This window comes from Myotis brandtii, unplaced genomic scaffold (assembly GCF_000412655.1).
Source record: "Myotis brandtii unplaced genomic scaffold, ASM41265v1 scaffold1875, whole genome shotgun sequence".
Lineage (NCBI taxonomy): Eukaryota > Metazoa > Chordata > Mammalia > Chiroptera > Vespertilionidae > Myotis > Myotis brandtii.
Genome location: NW_005356961.1, coordinates 270,714 through 293,621, shown reverse-complemented (window position 1 = coordinate 293,621; position 22,908 = coordinate 270,714). Strand labels below are relative to the sequence as shown.

The 22,908-nt window shown below is 44.8% G+C and overlaps 1 protein-coding gene across 2 annotated transcripts; it reads right to left on the bottom strand.

Moving 5' to 3' along the window:
- Nucleotides 1-7,147: 7,147 nt before the first annotated feature.
- On the bottom strand, nucleotides 7,148-22,606 carry PPP1R3F (protein phosphatase 1, regulatory subunit 3F). Of its 2 annotated transcripts, XM_005864534.2 has the most exons (4): nucleotides 22,461-22,606; nucleotides 12,253-12,308; nucleotides 11,951-12,030; nucleotides 7,148-8,919 (listed from the first exon to the last, which is right to left on the bottom strand). In XM_005864534.2, the coding sequence occupies exons 1-4, from the start codon at nucleotides 22,511-22,513 to the stop codon at nucleotides 7,627-7,629; spliced, it is 1,482 nt and encodes a 493-aa protein (XP_005864596.1). In that variant the 5' UTR covers nucleotides 22,514-22,606; the 3' UTR covers nucleotides 7,148-7,626. The 2 variants fall into 2 exon arrangements, with proteins under 2 accessions (XP_005864596.1, XP_005864597.1); XM_005864535.2 differs by lacking the exon at nucleotides 22,461-22,606 and having other exon boundaries at nucleotides 11,951-12,033; nucleotides 12,253-14,051.
- Between the last annotated feature and the right edge of the window lie 302 nt (nucleotides 22,607-22,908).

The following is a 22,908-nucleotide window of genomic DNA, read 5'->3' as shown; positions in this document are numbered from 1 at the left end:
TCCAAAGTTTAGTGGGCATTCACTCCCTTTTATGAATGAGAGACTGAGCTTGGAGAGGACAGATGACTTGCCCAAGTTCACACAACCAGGACTATCAGGTTCTAAAACCATGTATGAATGAGGTCCAAGGGGAGATGGACTCCAACATCTGAGGACAAAATGCCAGATCCTATCCATCCCTTGACACTTGGGGATGTCCTCACCCCATGACTGGTGTCAGGAAACACAGACTAAACAATTCCCCAAAACATAACTTCCACAGACAGGGCTGAGGAAGCATTGATAACTTCCAGGGCTGAAGGCAAGACCCTGACCCCAAGGGAGGTTCTGAAGAGGTAGGCCACCTACACGTTGTGGTCTAGACAAAAAAAGTGGTGTTGCCCAGAGCCTGTGTGGAGGAGTGCAGGAGAGCCACATTACTCCCACTTCCCACTGCCTTTTGTTTTAGTTGTGGTTTGGGGGGGGGGTGTTTTTTTGCCTGAGAAATGTATGTTAATGAACATTAATGAATTGCATATCCATGAACAACCATCCAGGTCAATCAGACCATTATAAACATTTCAGAAGTCCCTTGGGTCCCTTCCCAATCACAGCCTCCCTCCCCCAGAAGTAAATACTATCATGATTTGGTGATAATCATTCCCTTGCTTTTCTTTATGATTTTACCACTAGTAATGGATTCGTTTTGCCTGTTTTTGAACTTTGTGTAAATGGGTCATATAGTGTGTAATCATTCGTGTTTGACTTCTTTTGCTCAACATGACATCTGTGCAACTCATCCAGGCTGTTCCATGTACTTGTAGATCTTTCATTTTCATTGTACAATATTCTATTCTGTGAATATACAATTTATTTATATACTTACTGGCACATCTGGGTTTTCTATTTGTAGTTTTTAATATATTCTACGTTTGAGCCTTTCATCACTCACGTTTCAATTACCTTCTCCCAACTTGTGTCCCAATTGTGGTCTTCACTCTCTTTATGGTGCTCTTTAATCAATAGACATTTTTAATTTTAATTTAATTTAATGTTTTACAATTTTCATTTATGATTAGTGTTTTTGTGTCTTGTTTAAGAAAAACTTTTCTACCATGAGTATATAAAGGTATTCTTATTAAATTCTTAAAGTTCTCTAGATTTTGAATCCACTTAGAATTATTTTGTGATGTTGTGAGGTAGGGATCCAATTTCATATGTTTTTAATATGGATAACCGATGCTCCATTTACTTAAAGTCCAACTATCCCCCTCTGGTCTCACAGTACCTCCTTGGCCACCTATTCTGTGTCTCCATAAAAATGGGTCTGTTTCTGAGACCACTGGTCTTTCACTGGTCTATTTGTCAACCCTTGCAGCAATATTACACCATCTTAATTGCTATCCTATATAATAGAAGGCTAATATGAAAATCGACCGAACGGCTGAACGACCAGTCGCTATGACGCGCACTGACCACCAGGGGGCAGATGCTCAACGCAGGAGCTGCCCTCTGGTGGTCAGTGTGCTCCCACAGGGGGAGCGCTGCTCAGCCAGCTCATGGCTGGCGCGTGCAGCGGCAGTAGCGGGAGCCTCTCCCGCCTCTGCTGCAGGCAAGTGGTAAGGAGCAAGGGGTCCCAGACTGCGAGAGGGTGCAGGCTGGGCTGAAGGACCCCCACCCCCCAGTGCACGAATGTTGTGAACCGGGCCTCTAGTACTTTTATAGTAAGTATGGGCATCCTGGCTAGTGAGCACTTAGACATAAATTTAAAAATTAACTTGTGATGATACATACACAGAAATCTATTGGAATCACAACTGGATTTGCACTGAACCTACAAAACAGTTTAAAGGGAACTAACAGTTGAAAAACATTGACTCTTCCATTTGATGAACACATTTATTTATTTAGTCCTTTTTAATGTCTTTCAAGGCTTTCTTTTTTTTTTTAGGTTTTCTTTTTTCCAGAGATCTTGCACCCTAGCTGGTTTGGCTCAGTGGATTGAGCGTGGGCCTATGGATTGAAGGGTCCCGTATTCAATTCTGGTTGAAGGCTCGATCCCCGGTCCTGGTCAGGGTGGGTGCCGGAGGCAACCAATGAGAGGCAACAAACCCATGTGCCTCTCTCACATTGATGTTTCTTTCTCTGTCTATCACCCTTCCCATCTCTCTAAAAAATCAATGGAAAAATATTTCTAGGATTAACAAAGAAAAACACAAAGAGATCTTACTCCCTTTTGTTAATTTCAGTTCATAAATGGTCTCTTTTTTAAGTTTTTTATTTTTAATATATTTTATTGATTTTTTTACAGAGAGGAAGGAAGAGGGATAGTTAGAAACATCGATAGAGAAACATCAATCAGCTGCCTCCTGCACACCCCCTACTGGGGATGTGCCCATAATCAAGGTACATGCCCTTGACTGGAATCGAACCTGGGACTCTTCAGTCCACAGGCCGACGCTCTATCCACTGAGCCAAACTGGCTAGGGCATAAATGGTATCTTTATTAAAACTTTTCTTTGTTATTAGCATATAAAAGCAATGGATTTTTAAATATGGATTTTGTATAAAAATCTTTCAAAATTCTTGCCCGAGTTGCAGGCTCAGTCCTCAGTGTGGGGCATGGGAGGCAGGCAATCAATGATTCTCTCTCATCACTGATGTTTCTATCTTTCTCTCTCTATCCCTTCCTCTCTGACCAGGAAGTGAACCATGACCTCCTGATTCATAGGTCGATGCGCAACCACTGCACCACACAGGCCAGGCAATGAAAAATTTTTTTTAATCTTTTAAAATTCTTAATAACGCTAATAATTTATCTATGGATTATTTTGGATTTTCTACAACACAACGGTATCATCTACAAATAATGACAATTCTGTTCATTTCCAATCATTAAATATTTTTTTATATCTTTATTGACTTCAGAGAGGAAGGGAGAGGGAGAGAGAGATGATGAGAGAGAATCATTGATTAGTGCCTTCTCCCCGATTGGGGATTGAGCCCGAAACTTGGGCATATGCCCTGACCAGGAATCGAACTGTGACCTCCGGGTTCCTAGGTCAACACTCAATCACTGAGCCACCGCGCTGGGCCATTAAATATTTTTAATTTTTTTTATTGATTTCAGAGAGAAAGGGAGAGAAACATCAATGATGAGAGAAAATCATTGAGTGGCTGCCTCCTGCACGCCCCCTACTGAGGATTGAACCCGCAACCCAGGCATGTGCCCTTGACCAGAATTGAACCTGGGACCCTTCAATCTGCAGGCTGACGCTCTATCCACTGAGCCAAACTAGCTAGGGCAAATATTTTCTTTTTCTTGACTTAATGTGCTTGCTAGGACCTCCAGTACAATGCTGAGTAGAAATGGTGACAGCAGGCATGCTTGCTACATTCCAAAGGTCAAAGCTCTTAACATTTCACTTCTAAGTATGTAGTTTATTGTAAATCTTTGTAGATACCCTTCATGTTAAGTAGGTTTAATCAACAAACTTGCTAAATCAAATTTTATCTCTTTCTCTACATCAAGCACGTCAAACTCACGGCCCATGGGCCATATGCGGCCCACAATGAATATTTTTGCGGCCCAGCCAATATAACAGTATGTAAGAAACGTTTTAATAAAAATTTCATAACTTAATTTTTACAATATCCTGTTATACATAATTATTAATAATGAACTACAATGTTTGCTAATGACTGATTACTATAATCGTGTTGCATTCATTTCCCTTACCCGCCTTACATGCAGGCACACCATTTCTCTCCACTGATATTAGCAGCGAATATTTTAGCAGCCGATTGCCACGTCATTCGTCTTGGACTGACTTGTTTGGTGTGTGCAACAGGAAATATTTTGCTTTCGGAGAACAAGAAAAATAGGTTTGTATTATGCTTATTAATTTGTGCAGTTATTCAGTGTCTGGTAAGTTAATGTTCAAGAAAAAATATTAATTTTTATTAAAATGTTCTATTATTTTGTTAATGATGACTCATTTATTTCAGCCCTTTGTATTCAGCATGTCTCTATCAAAATAAACCTATGTTTCTATGAAAATTGAAGCTTTTGTATTTTGGTGGCCCACATAAATTTAAACCTTGTTTATTTGGCCCGGGTTAGCCTTTGAATTTTACATGCTTGCTCTACATCTATTAAGATAGTTGTGGTTTTTCTTGTTTAATTTGCTAATGGAGCAAATTACACTGATTAAATTCAAATGTTAAATCACAGTGCAGTTTTGGAATAAATCCAACTTGGTCATATTATACTTTTTTTTAATATGCAAATGGTCCCAGACTTATGATGGTTCAACTTAAAACTTTTTTGATTTTATGATAATGCAAAAGCGATACACATTCAGTAGAAACCGTGTTCAGATTTTGAATTTTGATCTTTCCCCCAGGCTAGCAATATGCAGTATGATACTCTCTTGTGATGCTGGGCAGCAGTGAGCCAAAGCTCCTAGTCAGCTACAAAATCACAAGAATAAACAACCAATACTATACAGTGTTTTGTGTTACCATCATTTTTTGGATATTGTGTTTTGTGTTTTAACATCCCATCATGTCTACAAAACACCAAACTGTGTCCTCTGCTTCTGGTGAGACGAGGAAGGCAATTACTTGGCATAAAACTCAAGATAATTGCCCAACTGTAGGCTAATATAAGTGTTCCTGGCACATTTAATGTAGGCTAGATTAAGCTGTGATGTTTGGTAGGGTAGGTGTATTAAACACATTTTCAACTTACAATACTTTCAACTTATGATGGGTTTATTGGGAAGGAACCCTGTTAAGTCAAAGAGCATCTGTATTGGACTTTGGCAGTGACTGAATATTTCTGTCCCTTCAAAATTTATATATTGAAACCTAATCCCCAATGTGATGGTATTAAGAGGTGAAGCCTTTGGGAGGTGATTAGGTCATGAGGGTGGAGCCCTCATGAATGGGATTAGTGCCCTTATAAAAGAGACTCCAGATATTGATTTCATCCTCTCACTCTGTAAGGACACAGTGAGAAGACAGCTGTCTGTGAACCAACAAGTTGGCCCTCACAATACACCAAAACGGCCGGGACCTTGATCTTGACTTCCTAGCCTTAGGATGTGTGAGAAATAAATTTTGTTTATTAGCCATCTAGCCAGCCCGAACAGACTAAAACAGGGAGTTATCACTTGATTTAAAATATGTGCATCTGCTTTCTTGAGATTGTTCTGTAATATTTGTTTTTTACTCATCAGGTTTTAGTATCAAGGTTATAAAATGAATTAGGAATGCTCCCTCTTTTTCTACACTCTGGAATTGCTTTTGTTCTTTGTGTGTGTGTTTTTTAAATATCTTTTTATTGATTTCAGAGAGGAAGGGAGAGGGACAGAGATAGAAACATTAACGATGACAGAGAACCATTGACTGGCTGCCTCCTGCATGCCCCACACTGGGGATTGAGCCAGCAACCCGGGCATGTGCCCTGACTGGGAATCGAACCGTGACCTCCTGGTTCCTAGGTCAATGCTCAACCACTGAGCCATTCGAGGTGGGCTGGAATTGCTTCATAAAATTGGAATTACTTATTCCTTGAGTGTTTCACCAGTGAACCCATCTGAGCCCAGAGTTTCTGTGTAGAAAGACCTTTATCTACAGGTTCTGTTAATAGGGCTACCCAGAGTTTCCTTTTTTGAGTCAGTTTTGGCAAGATATATGTCTGTAGTAATTTGTCCATTTTATCTCATTGTTCAATGTAATTGGCATAAAGTTGCCTTTTAGAACATTGATCAAATTACCACATTAATGGAAGGACACCAACACATGTCTGGATTTTGATATTTGACAAAGTCAGAATATCCTCATTGAAAGACAGGTGAAATATGGGTGTGCTGATTTGTTTCCACTAGCTGTGTTCCACTTCCAGACCTCTTCAATGCCATTCCTTCTGACTGGACTGTGGATTCTTTCTCAATTTTTAAAATTCAATTCAGGCACCGTGTCCTCTAAGGCTCCCAGATTCCCTACACTAGGCTAAACATATATCCTGGAGCCTCCACAGCCCACTATACCCATCATTGTTAATGGACTAACCACACTCCACTGAAATTCTTTCTCTGTGTCTTTCCCCGTACACTGAGCTCCTTCATCTGTCTTCAGTGCAGAGCAGAGGTGACCAGTCAACACTTATGGAACTGAACTGAGCTTATAACCAATGAATGACCAAATAAGTTCTCTAGCCACCTGCCTATATTTCCCCACATGCATTAGCTTGTTCCTTCATTTATTTCATTGAGCATCTACTATGTGCCAAGAACTGTTCTAGAAGAATGGCTGGTGAGCAAAGAGGAAAAGTTGGAGAGTGTGGTGTCCTGGAAACCAAATGAAGAAAGGATTTCAAGTTTGAGATGATCAACTGTGTCAAATGCTGCCAGTAGGTCAAGTAAGATAAGATCTGAAACTGGAACATTGATAAAACAACCAGTGAACAGCACTTTTGCTGAAGTGCTTGGGCAAAAAGTCTGATTGGGGCTGTTTCAGAAAAGCCCTGGATCCCCGGAGGAGAATAACTAAAGAAAAACTAGTATAAAGTTTTGCTGTGAAGGAAAGTAAATAAATATATGGTGTTTTATTTTGCTCTGCAGCGTTTTTAAATTGCATGTTGTAAATATATCTAGCCATTGTTTCAAAGCTTCTGGGTTTCCTGTTTTGAATTAGAAATACAATGTCTGTGGACAGCAACTCTGGCATGAATTTTTCACAGTACATTAACACCTTTGTCCTTTCTGAGGCCTTCCCAATCTTGGGGACCAAAGGATCTCCCTGCTGGTGTCAAAGGCTGTTTTTTTTAAGTAACTTCAAAATCTTGTGGCTGATTCACAACCAGTATCTCCACATCCACAGCTGACCACATCCACTACTGCAACCACATGTGTGACATCAAACCCTCATGTGGCTGCCACTCTTCCTCCCTCCCTGACAGAATGTGGACCTGTCTCCCAAAGACCATCAGACCACATGTATTAGGACAATAAGGTGAGACAACACAGATCCTCAATGACATGTTGAAGCAGCAGCAGCAGCAGCAGCAGGCATAACCACACCTCACATTCCACATGCCACTCCCATATGATCACCCTGCACACTCATTCCTGAACAGGAGAACACTGCACAGCAAGACACATCATTTCTCATAGAGCTCTATTGTGGCATATAATAATAGGTACTCTATATAAATTAAATTAAAAATAAAGCTCCAGCAGGTTGCACAGGTTGGCTGTTAATAAATATATCTCTGGGTAATTGTGCCCCAAGACCAGCTCACGACCACTCTCCCTCATCCAGAGAATTATACAAAAATAAATACAGGCTCAGGGGGGTGGGGGGGGGAGGACATGCCCAGTGCCATTCTGCAAGTTCTCATTTCCACTATCCACCCGTCCCCTGTTCCTCTCCACTGGTATCACCACAGGAGCCCTGTGCTGACTGGAGAGCTCAGAGACGGGGAGGCCTCTCTGCAGTCAAGCATTCTCAGAAGTAAAGGATCCACTCACTGTACAGGCCACACATCCCATATGAACCCTCTGGGGATGGTGCAGGGGCTGCCCCTCCCCAAACCCCAGAGGGGGGGACACTTGTTATTGCTGGTCCCACAAGCAGCTCCTACGAGAACCAGACCAGAGAGAGGCACAGCGCAAGCACCAGGAGGGACATACCACTGTTCAGAGCCACAGGGACCACTACCAGGCCAGCCAGGACTCCCAGAGTCTGGGTCAAGGGCCCCCAGAGCTGGGGAGACAAAACACACACACATTCTGCAGGGGCTGCTAAGGTGGGAGACCTCTTTGGGGACTCAAGGCTTAGGCCTGAACCTTCTTCATCCTGGAAACTCACATGGCACCTGGCCAGGCTGGAAGGACAGATTTCAGCCCCTGAGATGCCAAGGAGGGTGAGATTTTGCCCCGGCGGGCCTGAAACAGCTGGCTCCTTGCCAGATACAGGAACCAAGCTGTCTGCCCATTCAGTGGACTCCATCCGGGCTTCTGTCCCTCCTGGGGACCCAGGTGCCCCAGATATCACCCTATTCGTGTGCAAAGAGTCAGTGTCCTTGCGCATCCCCTTCTCTGGCGCCCCATTGAACTGCCCCTCTGGACCCAAAACCACAGGGCTGTCACATGCCAAGCCCCCTGCCCATGGGAGCCACACATCTCCCATAGTGGCTACCACAGAACGGGCCCCAGAGAGGATTTCCGGAGGCGATTCCTTGGGGGTGCCCCCTTCCGGACTGGAGGGTATCGTGGAGAGCCCCTCTTCACCCTCCCCCTCCTCATCAGGGTCCTCAGTGTCCTTGATAAGCTCCACACCACGCCCCAGCCGGGCATAGTGCAGTGTGATCTCTTCTGCCAGGGCGCTGTTCAGGGCCCGCTCAGGGCCAGGCCACTTCAAGATCAGGTCGCGGTCCGTGAATATGCCCAGGGGATGGTTAGGAGACACCCCTCCATCTGTGGAGCCCTCCCCGCCATTTCCTGCCCCACCTGCAGCCACAGCAGCCCGCAGGCGGCTCAGGTGGGACAAGTAGAGCTGCTCCAGCTCCTGGTCAATGGAGTCCTCGCTGAGCAGCTCCTCCAACCCACTCATGGCCTCCAAACCCCTGGGGGGCTCGTCCATAATAGCCCCTACCATGGGTTCCTTTCGGCCCCCTCCATTCTCGCTGGATACTTCCCACGCAGCCTCCACCTGTGGCTGACTAGGTTCCAGGAGAGGCCCAGCTGCCCCCTCACTTGCATCAGGCCCCGAGGCCTGGTCCCTGGGGGAGCCACCCAGGCCACAGAGAAAGGAGGAGGGGGGGATCCTGATGGCTGGTGTCTGGTGGACCTCTGTGAAAGCCACAGATGCACTGTTTCTGGGGATGTCACCTTCCTCTGTGAGTCTGCCAGTCACTGTAACTTCAGAAACCTGGGGTGGGGGAGAAATGGAAGGAGATGAAGTAGAGGAGGGGGTGGAACAAGCAGTGAAAACTGGTAACAGCCCACACCCAGACCCATAGGTATTTCTAGATAAAAACTCCTTAAAGGGCCTTCTATAATTCTCTAAATTCCAGACTGTCATCTATATTAAAATAACAAAATCAGATGAAGTAAAGGAGGCTGCCTCCAGATCAGCGGTTCTCAACCTGTGGGTCGTGACCCCTTTGGGGGTTGAACGACCCTTTCACAGGGGTCACCTAAGACCATCGGAAAACACATATATAATTACATATTGTTTTTGTGATTAATCACTATGCTTTAATTATGTTCAATGTGTAACAATGAAAATACATCCTGCATATCAGATATTTACATTACGATTCATAACAGTAGCAAAATTACAGTTATGAAGTAGCAACGAAAATAATTTTATGGTTGGGGGTCACCACAACATGAGGAACTGTATTAAAGGGTCGCGGCATTAGGAAGGTTGAGAACCACTGCTCCAGATCATATAGCTGAGGTGAATACTGCTGGTTGGCCTCCAAAACATATCCAGAACATTCACATGAATTTATGCAATTTTTATTTTAAAAAAATATTTCCTAGCTCTGTCTTTTGACAAGGCCTAGAAATAATGATCAATTTAGTAGCAACGGGCATACCTAGTCCCCAGATCTAAATAGCATTCTCCACTAAAAGGAATTAGGGCTCCTTAAATAAATGGCTATTTCCAATTTGGGGGCAGGTAAAGTCCTATAATGTAAGAAGTGCTCAAAGAATGATGGGTATGTGTCAAAAGGACTGTGGCACCAATCTAAAAAAGCTTCCACTGACCAGAGGCAGTTCAATTTAAGCAACAACAAAAAAAATAAGGGCAATGAATTGAAACTCATCAAATATGTTTAAAATTCATGAGTTAATAATGATATACCAAAACCAAAAATCCTTTATTTGGTCACCTTTGAAGAAGTTGATTTCTTCTGAAAATTGGTAAATAAGAAGGGGAAAATCAATTATCTATACAGCTTTTTCTATACAAACTATATACCTTCAAGATTACACACTGTCAAGGTAGCCAGACAGTTGATGTGAGAAAGTTTTTCCTTAGAAATAAATTCCGGCCAGTAAACAAAGGGGGAATAAGAGAATTAAACAGAATCAATTCTATTTAAATTACTTTAATAATAATATATTTGTATCTAATAAATTAATTTAATAAAAGTAATAGTTTAGCCCTAGTCGATTTGGCTCAGTGGATAGCGTGTTGGCCTGTGGACTAAAGGGTCCTGGGTTTGATTCCAGTCAAGGGCACATTCCCGGGTTGCAGGCTCAATCCCCAGTGAGGGGTATGCAGAAGGCACCCGATCAATGATTCTCTCTTATCATTGATGTTTCTATCTCTCTCTCCCTCTCCCTTACTCTCTGAAATCAACAAAAATATATATTTTTAAAAGTAATAGTTTAATAAATTGATTAAATTTAATAGATCTGAATAATTACATAGAATTAATAAATTAATAACAACTGAATAAAAGCCCGACCGGTGTGGCTCAGTGGTTGAGCATCTACTTAAAAATTGAGTAAGAAATGTGTTTCCACATGGGTGCAATCAGCCAAATCCATACTGTGAGAAATTCTACAGGATAAACAAGGTTTCTTGAACAAATTGCAACAAAAGTGAGGAGATTAAAAAATCTAAAAGGACCAATCCATCAACCAAATGCAATGTGTTGACCTTTTTGGATCCTAAAAACTTATGAAATAAGGAAATTTGAACATTAACCAAATATTCAATGACACTAAGGAATTAATTTTGTTAATTTTTGTTAAAATTAATGTTAATTGTCTGAAGTGTGATGATGGCACTGTGTTTTTTTAAGAGTTATTAATTTTATGAGATACAAACTGAAGTATTTATGGATGGGATAATGTCTAGATTTTTTCCAAAATAATTCCACAGAGAATGGGAGGGGAGAGAAGGGGTGGGATATAAAAAGGTAGGAATGGACATGTGTTGAAGTTTGTTGAAGCTGGGTGATGGGTATATGTGGGTTCATTATACTAGTCTCTACTTTTACTTATACTTGAAAAAAATTATAATAAAAAGTTAACACACACATTAACATACATCTCCTGAGTTTCTCCACCCCGCTGTCAGCACCACCATCACTCACCTGGACCACTGCAGTCACCTCCTCTTCACAGTCCCCCTGCTTCTGCCTCACCCCTACAATCTATTTCCTTCACAGCAGCCAGAGGGAGCCTGTTAAATCCTAGGTCATGTCATGGCCCTTCTCAGTTGGTGACCCTCCCGTGGCTCCCTTGTCGCTCAGAGTAGAAGTCAGAGTCTTCTCCATGGCCCATGAGGCCCTATACAATCTGTCCCTGCCATCTCTCCAACCTCACCTCCCCCTGCTGCCCCTCATTCACTGTTCCTCGCTGTTCCTCACACACACTAATCATGGCCCTGCTCTAGGACTTTGCACTTGCCTGGAATGTCCTTCCCCTAGTTATCCACGTGGCTCATTCTCACCTTCTTCACATCATTGCTCAAATCTCACTTCCCTAGCCACTCTAAAATCTAAAGTTGCAAACTTGTCCCCATCCAACCCCGTTCTCTCTCTCCCCCTCCCTTCCTTCTTCCTTTCCTCCCTCTCTCTCCTTATCCCTTTTTTCCCCCTTAGCACTCACCATTATCCAAAACACCATATATTTATCTATTGTTCTGTTATGTCTCACACCACTAAAATGTAAGTAAGCCCCAGGAAGACATCATTTCTGGTCACTACCATATTCCCTAACAGGGCTTTGCACAGACCAAGCATTCAATAAACATTTGCTAAGTTACCAACTGACATTAAGATAAGCCGAGGTAAAAAAACTGCATTCTACCCTTCCACCATCAGGTTATGATTTGGCAGATCTCCCTCCAACCTAGGGTGGACCCAGAACAAGTCAGCTCCACCACCCAGCCTCCCATTGGGCTGTCTGTCCCGAGGCTTCCAGGGCCTGCTTACCTGATGTGTCATCTGTGGCCATGGACGGAGAGGAGTGGGAGCCACCAGGGGACCCACTGACTCCTGGACATCAAGATGATCTGCTGGAGAGAAGAAAAGGGCAGCATTGGGGTGAGGCAGGCTTACAAGCAGGCCTGGTTTGGTTAAGAAAATCTGTCCTAGCCAATAGGCAGTTTTGCCTCTGAAGCTTTCTGTGACAGTCTAAGGTAGAGGTGCCTCTTAATTTGTATAGAAAGGAAAGGGGGAGGAAGAAAAAAATGACAAATATAAGCTAAAACTCCTACCACCTGCCAACTGCTTACCCACAGCAGGGGTATTATCATCCGAGCTCTTCATCCTCAGCTCTTCCTCGTTAGGCCTGTGGGACAGAGGAGACAACACATGGATCTGAGCCCTGAGAAGCCAGTTCTGCCATCCACCAGCCACTTCTGAGCCGCTGTGGTGGCCACCCTCACTTGACAGCTGCTGTTCTCTCTTCTGCTGCCTCCTTCCATCCCGATTATAAAAGTCCTACACGCTCAATGTAAAAAATTTACAAAATACAGGGAAGCATAAAGCAATAAAAAGTGCCACATTAGCCAGAGGCAACCACCATTACCATTTTGGAAAATGTAATTCCAGACATTCTATGAAAGTGTTTAGATTTTGCAGATATAATTTTGCACTGGCTTTGTCCATTTAACAGTAAGAAGCACCATTCGATACTTCTGTAAACATGTGAAATAGCTGCTTACTACTCTCATCATATGGGCTTGCCAGAAGGCATGTACCCATTCCTGTCCTACTGAGCAGCTAGTTGTTTCTTCTATTTTACACTCACAGAGCAGGCTTCGGCAGAAACGGTTGCCTATAACTTTATGAGCAACTTGGATCATTTCTTTAGGGTATCTTCCGAGCTATGCAGAAACCCATCTTTTCCAAGCAAGAGCAGGTGAGGACTATGGGGCACCGGAAGCAGCAAAAGAGAGAAGGTGACTGGTGACCAGGAAAGAGGTCAGCAGAAAAGGAAGTAACCTGGGGTCGTAGAGGCCTGGATCCCACTGCCAACCCTCCTCCCATTGCCATAACAGCCTAGCAAGGCACCTAACCTCCCTGAGCCTCACCCCCTCACCTTAAAATACAGCACAGGGTATCCAGGATGTGCACACCAAGCACAGGGCAGTCAAGAGAAATGAGGACATCAAGCCAGACGCCAGGCCTGGTACAGAACGGGGGCTGAATCAACCGTAGATGTTTGTTGGTCTTGGTCTTCCTTCACCAGGCAAATCGGACCCCAAGGTCTGAGTGGCATAAGCCAGCTGTATTTCAGCCAGTCCCTGCCAGGTGTGAGGTCACAGGGCTCATGGGGAAATCACTGTTCTCATATGAGTATCAAGTGCTTACAGATTAAGGCAGTGAGAGAAGCATTAGCTAAAACATGTACAGAAATCTGACAGGAGCTGAGGCAATTGCTCAGACCTTTCGCTTCCTAGAGGTAATTTGATGATGTTGACATTTCTGAAAATGATTGCAATTTTTTAAAAACACGTAATCAATTACCTTTACAGAAACAGAATACCACTAGCTGACCCAAATACAGTAGTTACTATGGTGTTAGGCACATATACTATAAATTAAATCCTCACAGCAACCCATGAGATAGGTACTTTTAATCCTCTGAAGTAGGCAGTATTATTATCATCTTACAGATGATGAAATGGAAGCTGAGTAAATGGCTCAAGGTCAGCAGTGAGGATCAAAACCTCTCAACCAGCAAACTGTTGCTACTTGGGTGAGGTAGACCGGGGTCTTACCCCAATCCCATCTCCAATCCTTTCCAGGAGTAGATCAAGGGAGACGGCAACAATAGACAAAATCCCTACCTCCTCCCTCCTTCATTCAGTCTTTTTTTTTAAACCTGCCTTTTACCCACCCATTCATTTCCAGCTTCCCTGCCTTCATGGAACATGTGGCTAGGAAACCACCAGACACAGAAGTGGCTGTAAAAAATCTTTTTGTTAGCACCCTAGGGGAAAACTTGAACCATATATATAGATCTAGAGCAGCGGTTCTCAACCTGTGGGTCGCAACCCCTTTGGGGGTCGAATGATCCTTTCACAGGGGTCGCCTAAGACCATCGGAAAACACATATATAATTACATATTGTTTTTGTGATTAATCACTATGCTTTAATTATGTTCAATTTGTAACAATGAAATTGGGGGTCACCACAACATGAGGAACTGTATTAAAGGGTCGCGGCATTAGGAAGGTTGAGATTCTAGAGTCTGGAAGCTCCAGAAGAAATGTATGTCTTTCTCCATGAACTAGGGCTCACGTGTCCCGCCAGAGGTCTTTGGATGAGAATATAGTCAAACCTCAGTTCTCAAACATCTCCCATCTCAAGCAGTTCGCTTCTCCACCCCACAACCCTTTCATGCTGATACCTGTATGATCAGCCATGCATCTCTCAGGCGACAAACAAAGGAGAGAATGCATAAGTATGAGTCAGTTTACCGCTAAACCTCACGTTGTTAACAGCTCAGGAAATTATGCTGTGAATATTTTTGTGGGGTTTTTTATTTTTTTGCTTTTGATGCTGCTTATCATTATTAAATTTTCATTTTTACTGTTTTTTTCATTTCCTTTTTGTTAAATTTTCATTTACACTTCATGTCCTTTTTGTTTTTAAAGTGTTTATAGAACAAACAGTACATTAGACATGTACTGTATATAAGAAAGGTTAAAACAGGTAATCATTTGGGGGTCTGGCATGGATTAATTCAATTTATATTATTTCTAATGGGGAAAAATGATTCCGTTTTTTAACAGCTTTCTGGAATGAATTAATTTTGAGAAATGAGGTTCCACTGTACTACAGGGCCTGGAGTGGGTAACGCCAAAAGCCCAGTCATCAACTCCTGCCCATCATGAATAAGAAAGGGGGCTTGGGAGCAAACGGGCTTGGTCCTGCACTAGTCCTGTCAGTGGCTCTAAAATCCAGGTCTTTGGATTTGTGGCCTGACATGACTTCTGATAACTTCTTTTGCTGGTGTAGTCAGTCCTTCATTAAAGAAAATGTCATCTTCCTAGGATCTCCTAAAGCAAGCTTCTTCAAGAAGACCCACAGACAGACAGGAAGGGGCAGGGACTAGACAAGCTGTCCCCTGCCATCTGGCCCAGAGCTAACATACACAAAACCAGGCTTCTAAAAGCACTCCAGAGTCCTGAGATGCATGTGAGAGAAGCGGGTGGGGGGAAGAGGGGGGAGCGAAGGGGAATTCAGGACACAGCCAACCAGCAGGAAAAGAAATCCACAGTTCAGTTGAATAAAGTTCAGTTGAGAAAAAGCAAATACAAAACAAATCCTTCAGCCCCCAGAGCATCTCTTCCATAACTGAGGAGGGTGAGAAGAGGGGCAACATACAGAAATCAGGTCAAGCAATTCAGCAAGCCCCAAGATCCATGAAGTCAGCAAAAGTACACAGGTCACTCCCTACCTCCAAAATCAGAGATGAAAGCAAAAGACATATCTATTGTTCACCTCCTCCACCTCGAGCCCTTTTCACTGATACACCAAGTCATTTGAAAACCTTCACCTCTGTCCTTCAAGGCAACACCCTTCCCTTTTTACAAACATGGAAACCGAGGCTCAAGGAATCGTGTCTCTACATTCACTAACTACACACCACGCTGATAAATCCAAAGAGGGCTCCATTTTTAAGTGTTTGAAACTGAACTTAAAAAAGAAAAATGAAAATCTAAATATCCAGAACTGTCTTTCACAGTAAACATTTGAGGGCAGCTATGACTTTAATCAAAAGGAGGCTGGTGAGAGAAACGAAGTTACAGAGCCTCACTAATCAGTAACAGAGAAGAGGGTTCTTAGAAAAAGTGGAGAGGGAAGAGATTAAGAACAAAACTGTACTTCCAGTGTGCTTACTAATTTTCGAGAAGGAAACCCACTCTTTTGGCACCAGCCTCACAAATGCCACTTGGTGGTCTCCTCAAGGGCAACCGGCAATAGTGGGCTGGAACACACAGGCCTAGGGGCATCTTGGACATGCATCCTTTGGTTGCTCTCGAGAACTAGTCAAGACAGTATAGCCTAGAAGGGGCCTGCACGCCAGTGTGAAAATTCTTCCCACCAACAGGAAATTCAATGGCTGCTGACCTCAGATGGCACCCAGAGAAACCAGGGGGTGAGATTTCAGAAAGAAGTGTCATCAGCCCCAGCCAAGACAGAACAAAAAAGTGAATCTTCAGGCAGAGTGAGTGAGGGTTGACAGCCACCATGGGAAAGAGCAAAGCAGACTTTCAGAGCAGTCACATCACTGGCATCACCACCGCCCAAGTCCTTCGTGAGCACCCCCAACGCTCATGTTTTCAAAGAACTTGGCCAACCCAAAGTGGGTCACGCACTGAAACCCAAAAGGGAAACTCAGCAGACCCCAGCTCAACCTAAAGATAAGGCTGACTATCAGGGAGGAGGTGCGGGGGAGGTGGGGCACAGGTGGCTTCAGAATTTAGAAACCTGCCCTGTTATACTTGGAATCTGTTACCCTGAGCCATCTGCTTTCTGAAAAGCACAGGGTTTGAATGCGGCTGTGAAAGCCACCAAGTTATGTGGGGCACTGCTCTTTCCCAGCTAGTCTGTGTCAGTGTCAACTCTGGGACTTGGGGACAATCCAGTGGGGTGGAAGGAGGACAGCAGTTTATTGTGCTATGAGCTTCTTTCACAGCGGTAACTTCATTCATCTGGCCGTGACCCAAAGAAACACATTGTATATCATAGTCCAGCACACCGTATGCATATGTAAATATATATATACATACATATAACTGAGAAATAACTTACCTTTAGTACGTGGTGATGCACTAATTAGTTCCTATACTATTTTTAAGTGTTTGTTGGAATCCAGTAAATTGATTTCACAACTCAACAAAGGGTCATAACATGTAATTTTGAATGAAACCAGTCTGCCACCAACCAGCTGTGTTACTGAACCTCTCTATGCCTCAGTTTCTTCATCTGTGAAGAGGGAATAATAGTAATACCTACCTCAGAGAGCTGGATTGAAGAACCATGAGGAAATTGTCTATAAAGTGCTTAATAGTAATCCTCTCCACTTTCCCACTGAGGGAAACTGAGGCTTTGAAAAGGAAGGTAACTTGCCCATTGCCCAGCTGATAAAACATGTCACCTAACCCGATACAGCAGTTAAAAACAGGGCCACTAGAGCAGGGCTGCCCCGTCCTGCCACTTTCATAGCATGTGGCCTTAGCTATGACGTCCTACCAGTTTTCCGTGGATGAAAAGAGGACCACTTTCACACTAAGTTCTCACCCTCCCGACAACTAAGATGACCCCTGGCCCGTCTTGTTTCAACTATGATTGATCTGGTTTCCCCTAAGGCTGCCAACTCAGTAAGTAGGTTGGGCTCCCATCCTTTCAGCTCCAGGTGCGCCTGAAAATTAATTGAGGCCCTACTATGCACCCACCCAGTGACAGATCCTGGAGACACGATGGTGAGCAAACCCGACTAGGAAGCTTACAATTTACTGTGAAGACATAAAAAAATACTCACACTCATTCTTTCAACAAACATTTATTGAGCACCTGTTAAGTGCCAGGCACCATGGCAGGCCCTGCAGGAATACAGAAGTAAATAAAAGCAGACCATGTCCCTACCCCTCATGGAGCTTACAGTCTAGCAGGGTCATCCAATAATCCCCAAATGAAGGTCTAACCACAAACTGAGGTCATTTCCTTCAAAAAAGGAAAGAATGTGCTAGAACAAGGGGACCATGGCCCAGACTACAGGTCAGGGAGAGTTTAGGATGTTTAGAAGGAAAACAAGCAAGGGAGGGGAGAAGAGTGAGAAGCTGCTCAGAGCACTGTGCGGGAAGTAATGGATTCAATCTCGAACAAGGGGAGTTTGCGGCATCTTTGGGACATCAGGTAAGTGGAGACACCAAGTTTGAATATATGAGGCTAAAAGAAAGGGCAAGGAGAAAGAGAAGTGCCAGGGAGTTAAGAGGAAAAGCATCCAAGGCAAGGGAAGAAAGTGTTTGAAGTAGGAGTGCTCAACCACTTCAAGAAAACCAAAAACCCACCTATGAAATCTGATAGATGCAGGGGGCCAAAGAACGTGGGAAAACAAGTGCAAGCAACTCTTTAGAGGGGGGTCGGCAATGAAGGGGAGCATGATTGAGGACTGGCCAGCAGTGGTGTGGACAGAGGTGGGCCCAAAGGACAGGTTTTTAAGACAGAGATACTGGCATGTGTAACAGCTGATAGAGGATCAGGTGAGAGCAGGGAAAAGCTGCTGGGAGAGAAAGAGAAACTGATTATGTCAGGTTCTGGAGCAAATGGAAGAAAACGGAACCCAGAGCATGAGTGCAGGAACTGGCCTGAGGGAAGATAGGGTCCCCTCCTCCCCCGTAACACAAAGGAGAGAAGTCAGAGTGCAGGCATGGGGAGTTCCAGTCTTATGGCTTCTATTTGGTTTTTTGAAGGTAAAGAATTTGAAAGAATCACATCAGGGAGGAGACAAAAATGGATCAGAAAAATAGGACTGCCAGGCAGGGTGGGAAATGATCCTGAATTTGTGATGATGCTCATCTGCTCTACTACAAGACATTCCCTAACAGGGCCTGCCTGCTTGGCCGACGGGTGCTATGGGAAAACCAGGGCCTGAAGAAGTTGGAATGAACAGGCTTTCCGGAGGAAACACTCTTAGAATTGAAGTATCAAAATGAGGAGACTGCAAGGGGCACAGGACCAACATTCCTGGTGATGGAAACAGGATGGGCAGAGGCCCTGAGGCAGGAAGGGGCAAGGCACCTTGGAAAAACCATGGTGGTAGCTCAGAAGGCAGAGGACGGTATGAGGTGAGACTAGTAGCCACGGAGGCCAGATTGGGGGAGAGGGCAGGGGATGCCTGAAGGACATGCTTAGGCTTTCTTGGTCTTCGTTTTTAAGAGGAATAGGATAGCTCCTAAGGGTGTTAAATCAAGGTGGACCAGGAGGGCTCCTCTTCACTCCAGCCCTGGGACATTGGACTCTGGGAACCTCAGTTTGCTCATCTGGGAAAAAGGGATAAAACAGTCTACCTCACCAGGAACGTTGAAAGGATTAGATGACATTTGCATGCAAAGAGCCAAGTGCATAGACCTCTGCCAGGTCTCAAATGACAAGCCCTCTGTACCTGTCCCTTTCCACCCAGTTCCACCACCAGCCCTCTGACATCTCGGTGCCAGTCTGTGTCTTTTTCCCTGTTTGAAACTAGCACTGTGCCCAGCACATAGTAGGCCCTCAATAAATGCTTGCTGATGGATTATCTCTAAGCCTACGGTTTATCAAAAGCCTGATCTAGCAACTCAGGGAATGTAGCCTTTTCAGTTTCTAAGCATTATCCCTTTGGCTACCATCGACTTCTTCCATGCTTGCACCTGATGTGGCTGCACCCGGTGCACAATGGGCCTACAGCCAACACTGCCTGAATGGGAAGACCTATACAACAGAGACCCAGCAGGTTAAGACTACCTCCTGAGACCCTCCATCATTTACAAGAGGGCTGGGTCTCAGGGGGCAGCTGTTCTTCAACAGCGCTCCAAGTCACCGGCAGCACACAGGTTTTAAAACAATAATAAGTTGAAATGTACTCGCCAAGAAAGCCACCAACCTAAAAAGAAAATCTTATCGTTGATCTTGCAATGAGCACCAACCTCCCCTTTGCAAGAGCTGAGATCAAAAGATAAAGAAGCTATCAAAAAGCCATCTGCCCACTTAAAATAATATCACAAGTCATGTTAGGAACCACAGACCTGGGGCCAGATATCAAAACAATTGTCTGAACGGGCTGCTTCAATTTCTCCTTAAAACCACCATGTATTTTAAAAGAAAAACACCTTCTCCACCCACATTGGCCCTGCAAGCTTCTGATTTCTCTGTTCCCTTCCTTTCGCACTCTAAAATGAGCAAGCTCCATTTACCCAAACTGTTGCGTCTTATAGACTGGCTCCCACGACAGCCAGCTGGAATGACGTCTTAGGAAAAGGTGATTCTGGGACACAAATAGCTCAATATCTCGGATCTGGATGATGGCTACATAAGGGCATAGATATGTAAAAATCCATTGAGCCCTATACTTAAGATCAGTCTACTTTATGTAGCTGTCACTCAACAAAGCAAAAAAAAAAAAGGAAGAGCAAAGCATAATATACTGGAGCAAAATGCAGAATTTATCCTGAATCTTATCAGGCCTTCAAGGAGGAGCTATTTTTAAAAATTGCTCCTATGCCCTGGCCAGTGTGGCTGGCTCGGTTGGTTGAGCATCGTCCATGCACCGAAAGGTTGTTGGTTTGATTCCTGGTCTGGGCACATGCCTGGGTTGCAGGCTCAATCCCCAGGGGGGGAGGGGAACATGCAGGAGGCAGTCAATCAGTTACATCAATGTTTCTCTCTTCTCCCTTTCTCTCACTCTAAAAATCAATAAACTATTCTTTTAAAAAAATAATAAATAAAATTTCCCTTAGCATCTCCTCCTTGGTCTGTCACTCACTGAGCAAACTTGAACAAGCAGGCTTACTCCTGAGCTACCTCTTTCCCCCTCTATTAAATGAGGATAATCATAGCACCTCCAGCACACAGCATGCACAGCAGGACTCAGGAGAGAACAGACACGAAGCTCTTAGCACAGATATCAGTACATGCCAGCCACTGTTATCTTTGGCAGCTACCACCATGCTTGTTACCTTGCCCATGTTGGCTGCGTCCAATCCAACCACACAAAGTGACTGTCATTCCCCTTAAGCAGATGAGAAAACTGAGGCAAGGCCACACAGCTGGTGACAGGCAGAGCAGAGTTTGGGAGGAGAATCCAAAGACCTGTACGTGTGATTCCCTAAGTACTAACACTGGCTAACACCTATGTGGCACTGCTATGAGCCAGGCTAGGTTCTGAGTGCTTTTGTTCGTCTCCTGTGAAGTAGGTATTATAATTATCTGTTTAACAGATGAGGGTACTGAGACATAATGCAGTTGGCCAAGGTTACAAGGCCAATATAGATGGCAGATCTGGGATTTGAACCCAGGCACTGATGCCAGAATCCACGCTCTTAACACTGTAAGGAAAGCCATGTTGCCTGCCCCCTCAGACTAAGCCTCAGGTTACTATGGGGCTCACAGGTCACTAAGTGGGTGCTTGCCTGCTGGCTCAAGTACCCAGGCACATCTGCCCACCAACTGAGCTAGGCCGTTCCGAACCACTCACAGCCTTGCCAGGATCACAAACATCTTGCTGCAGCCAGAGGCTTCTGATCCAACATATACAAGGTCCAAAAAGCACTTTCCCATTCCCATTTCCAGTCCTCTCACCACCAGGGAAATGTATTTCCCGTGCATGGAGAATCTACCTATCCCATACTAGACTTAGGTGAGCCCAAAAAGAATCAGGCCTATCTGCTACCCTGGGAAAACTAAGCTGACAGAAAAAAACCTAGGAGAATCTTGTCTCAGGGCCTCCTGGGGTTAACTGGTTCTTTCCCCCAGGCCCTGAATAGTCACAGGTGTTATGGCAAAAACACAGGACAAGAGCTTCAGGTACAGGCCCATCTGATTCTGCCTCCGCCAGAGCCAATGCTTCCCTGTGAGAGCATGGGGTCAGCCACTCACCTCTGCAGACTTCAGACTATTAGAGCACAACAGTAAAGAGAGTGCACAGGCTTCAAGGTTAGTCATGGCCGAAATGGAAAAGCCAGGCGCCATCACTTCCTTAACCAATTTCTCACTCTGGAACTCTGGTTTCCTGCTCTGTCAGATAGGAATTCAGCTTCCCCACCCCCCACCCCCAGCTCCCACATTACCATGTCACTGCAGTTCTCTCCACTCTATCACTGCCTATCATTCACACCAAGCTCATTCCCACCTCAGGACTTTTGCACTTGCTGTTCTCTCCCTAGAACACCCTTGCTCCCATATGTGGGCATAACTACTCCTCTTGACCATTCAGGACTCAGTTTAAATGGCACCTCCTCATTAAAGTCCTCCCTGTTTCCTTTTCTACAAACTCTCTTCCTTCATATCCTTCATAACTCTACTTAACATCATCCAGGACTCAACTCCTCAAAGGCCTTCCCTGAACATCCTGGCTAAACCAGGCATTCCCTCCCGAACTTTCTCCCCTTGCTCAATTTTCCTTCCCCCTCAACAGCTTCCTATGTTTCTTATCTGCTCATTTCTTGTTCTTTCCAACTGTCTCCCATAGGAGCCTGTATGATCCTTGAGGGCAGGAAAGATGTCTGCCTTGTTCAGGGCTTTACAGTGGAATTCAATAAATGAATGAATAAAACCCCAGTAATGCAGAGCCTAGCACATGTTTGGCCTCCATTACTCTTTGACTAACTGACTGAATGTGCCCTCCTCCCTGTCCTGGAGAGCAGGCCTGAGGGGTTCCTGGATCAGGATGCTTGTCCTCCATCCTAGACACAGCCCTGCGATGGCGGAGGTGGCGCTGGCAGACATTACCTGCGCCTCACCGGCTTCATGCAGCTCTTCAGCTGCCTGGCCTCAGCCTCCATGGTACCCTGGGACTCGGGCTGTGGCTCCAGCTGCGGCAGCTGCTGCTGCTGGGGCAGCCCTTCAGCGTCAGTGGGTGAGGGAGCGGGTGAGATCCGGAGCAGAACTGTGTAGTTGCGGCCGTGGTTGTTGGCCCAGAAAATGCCCTCGGGGGTCTCATAGCGCACCACGAAGTCCAGGCGCGCCCCATCGCCCGCGCCCTCCGCAAAGGGCAGCTGGAAGGCAAAGCGGTCAGTGCGGCCACCGTCGTCGGGCGAGGAGGCGTACACCTGACCGGACACCAGGCCAAGGCCTGGATCCAGGATGGGATCTCCGGTTCCTGGTCCTCCCGTTCCGGCCACCGGCGGGCTGCGCGGGACGTAGCGCGCTGGGTGGTCGCAGAAGGAAGCCCAGCCGT

Bases quoted from the DNA above. Each gene is read 5' to 3' on its own strand.
- PPP1R3F (XM_005864534.2), bottom strand. From the start codon at position 22,513: ATGGAGGCTGAGGCCAGGCAGCTGAAGAGCTGCATGAAGCCGGTGAGG. The intron at 12,309-22,460 runs GTAATGTCTGCC...TCTGTCCCACAG, and splicing joins ATGAAGCCGGTGAGGCGCAG to GCCTAACGAGGAAGAGCTGA. The intron at 12,031-12,252 runs GTAAGCAGTTGG...TCTCTCCAGCAG, and splicing joins TGATAATACCCCTGCTGTGG to ATCATCTTGATGTCCAGGAG.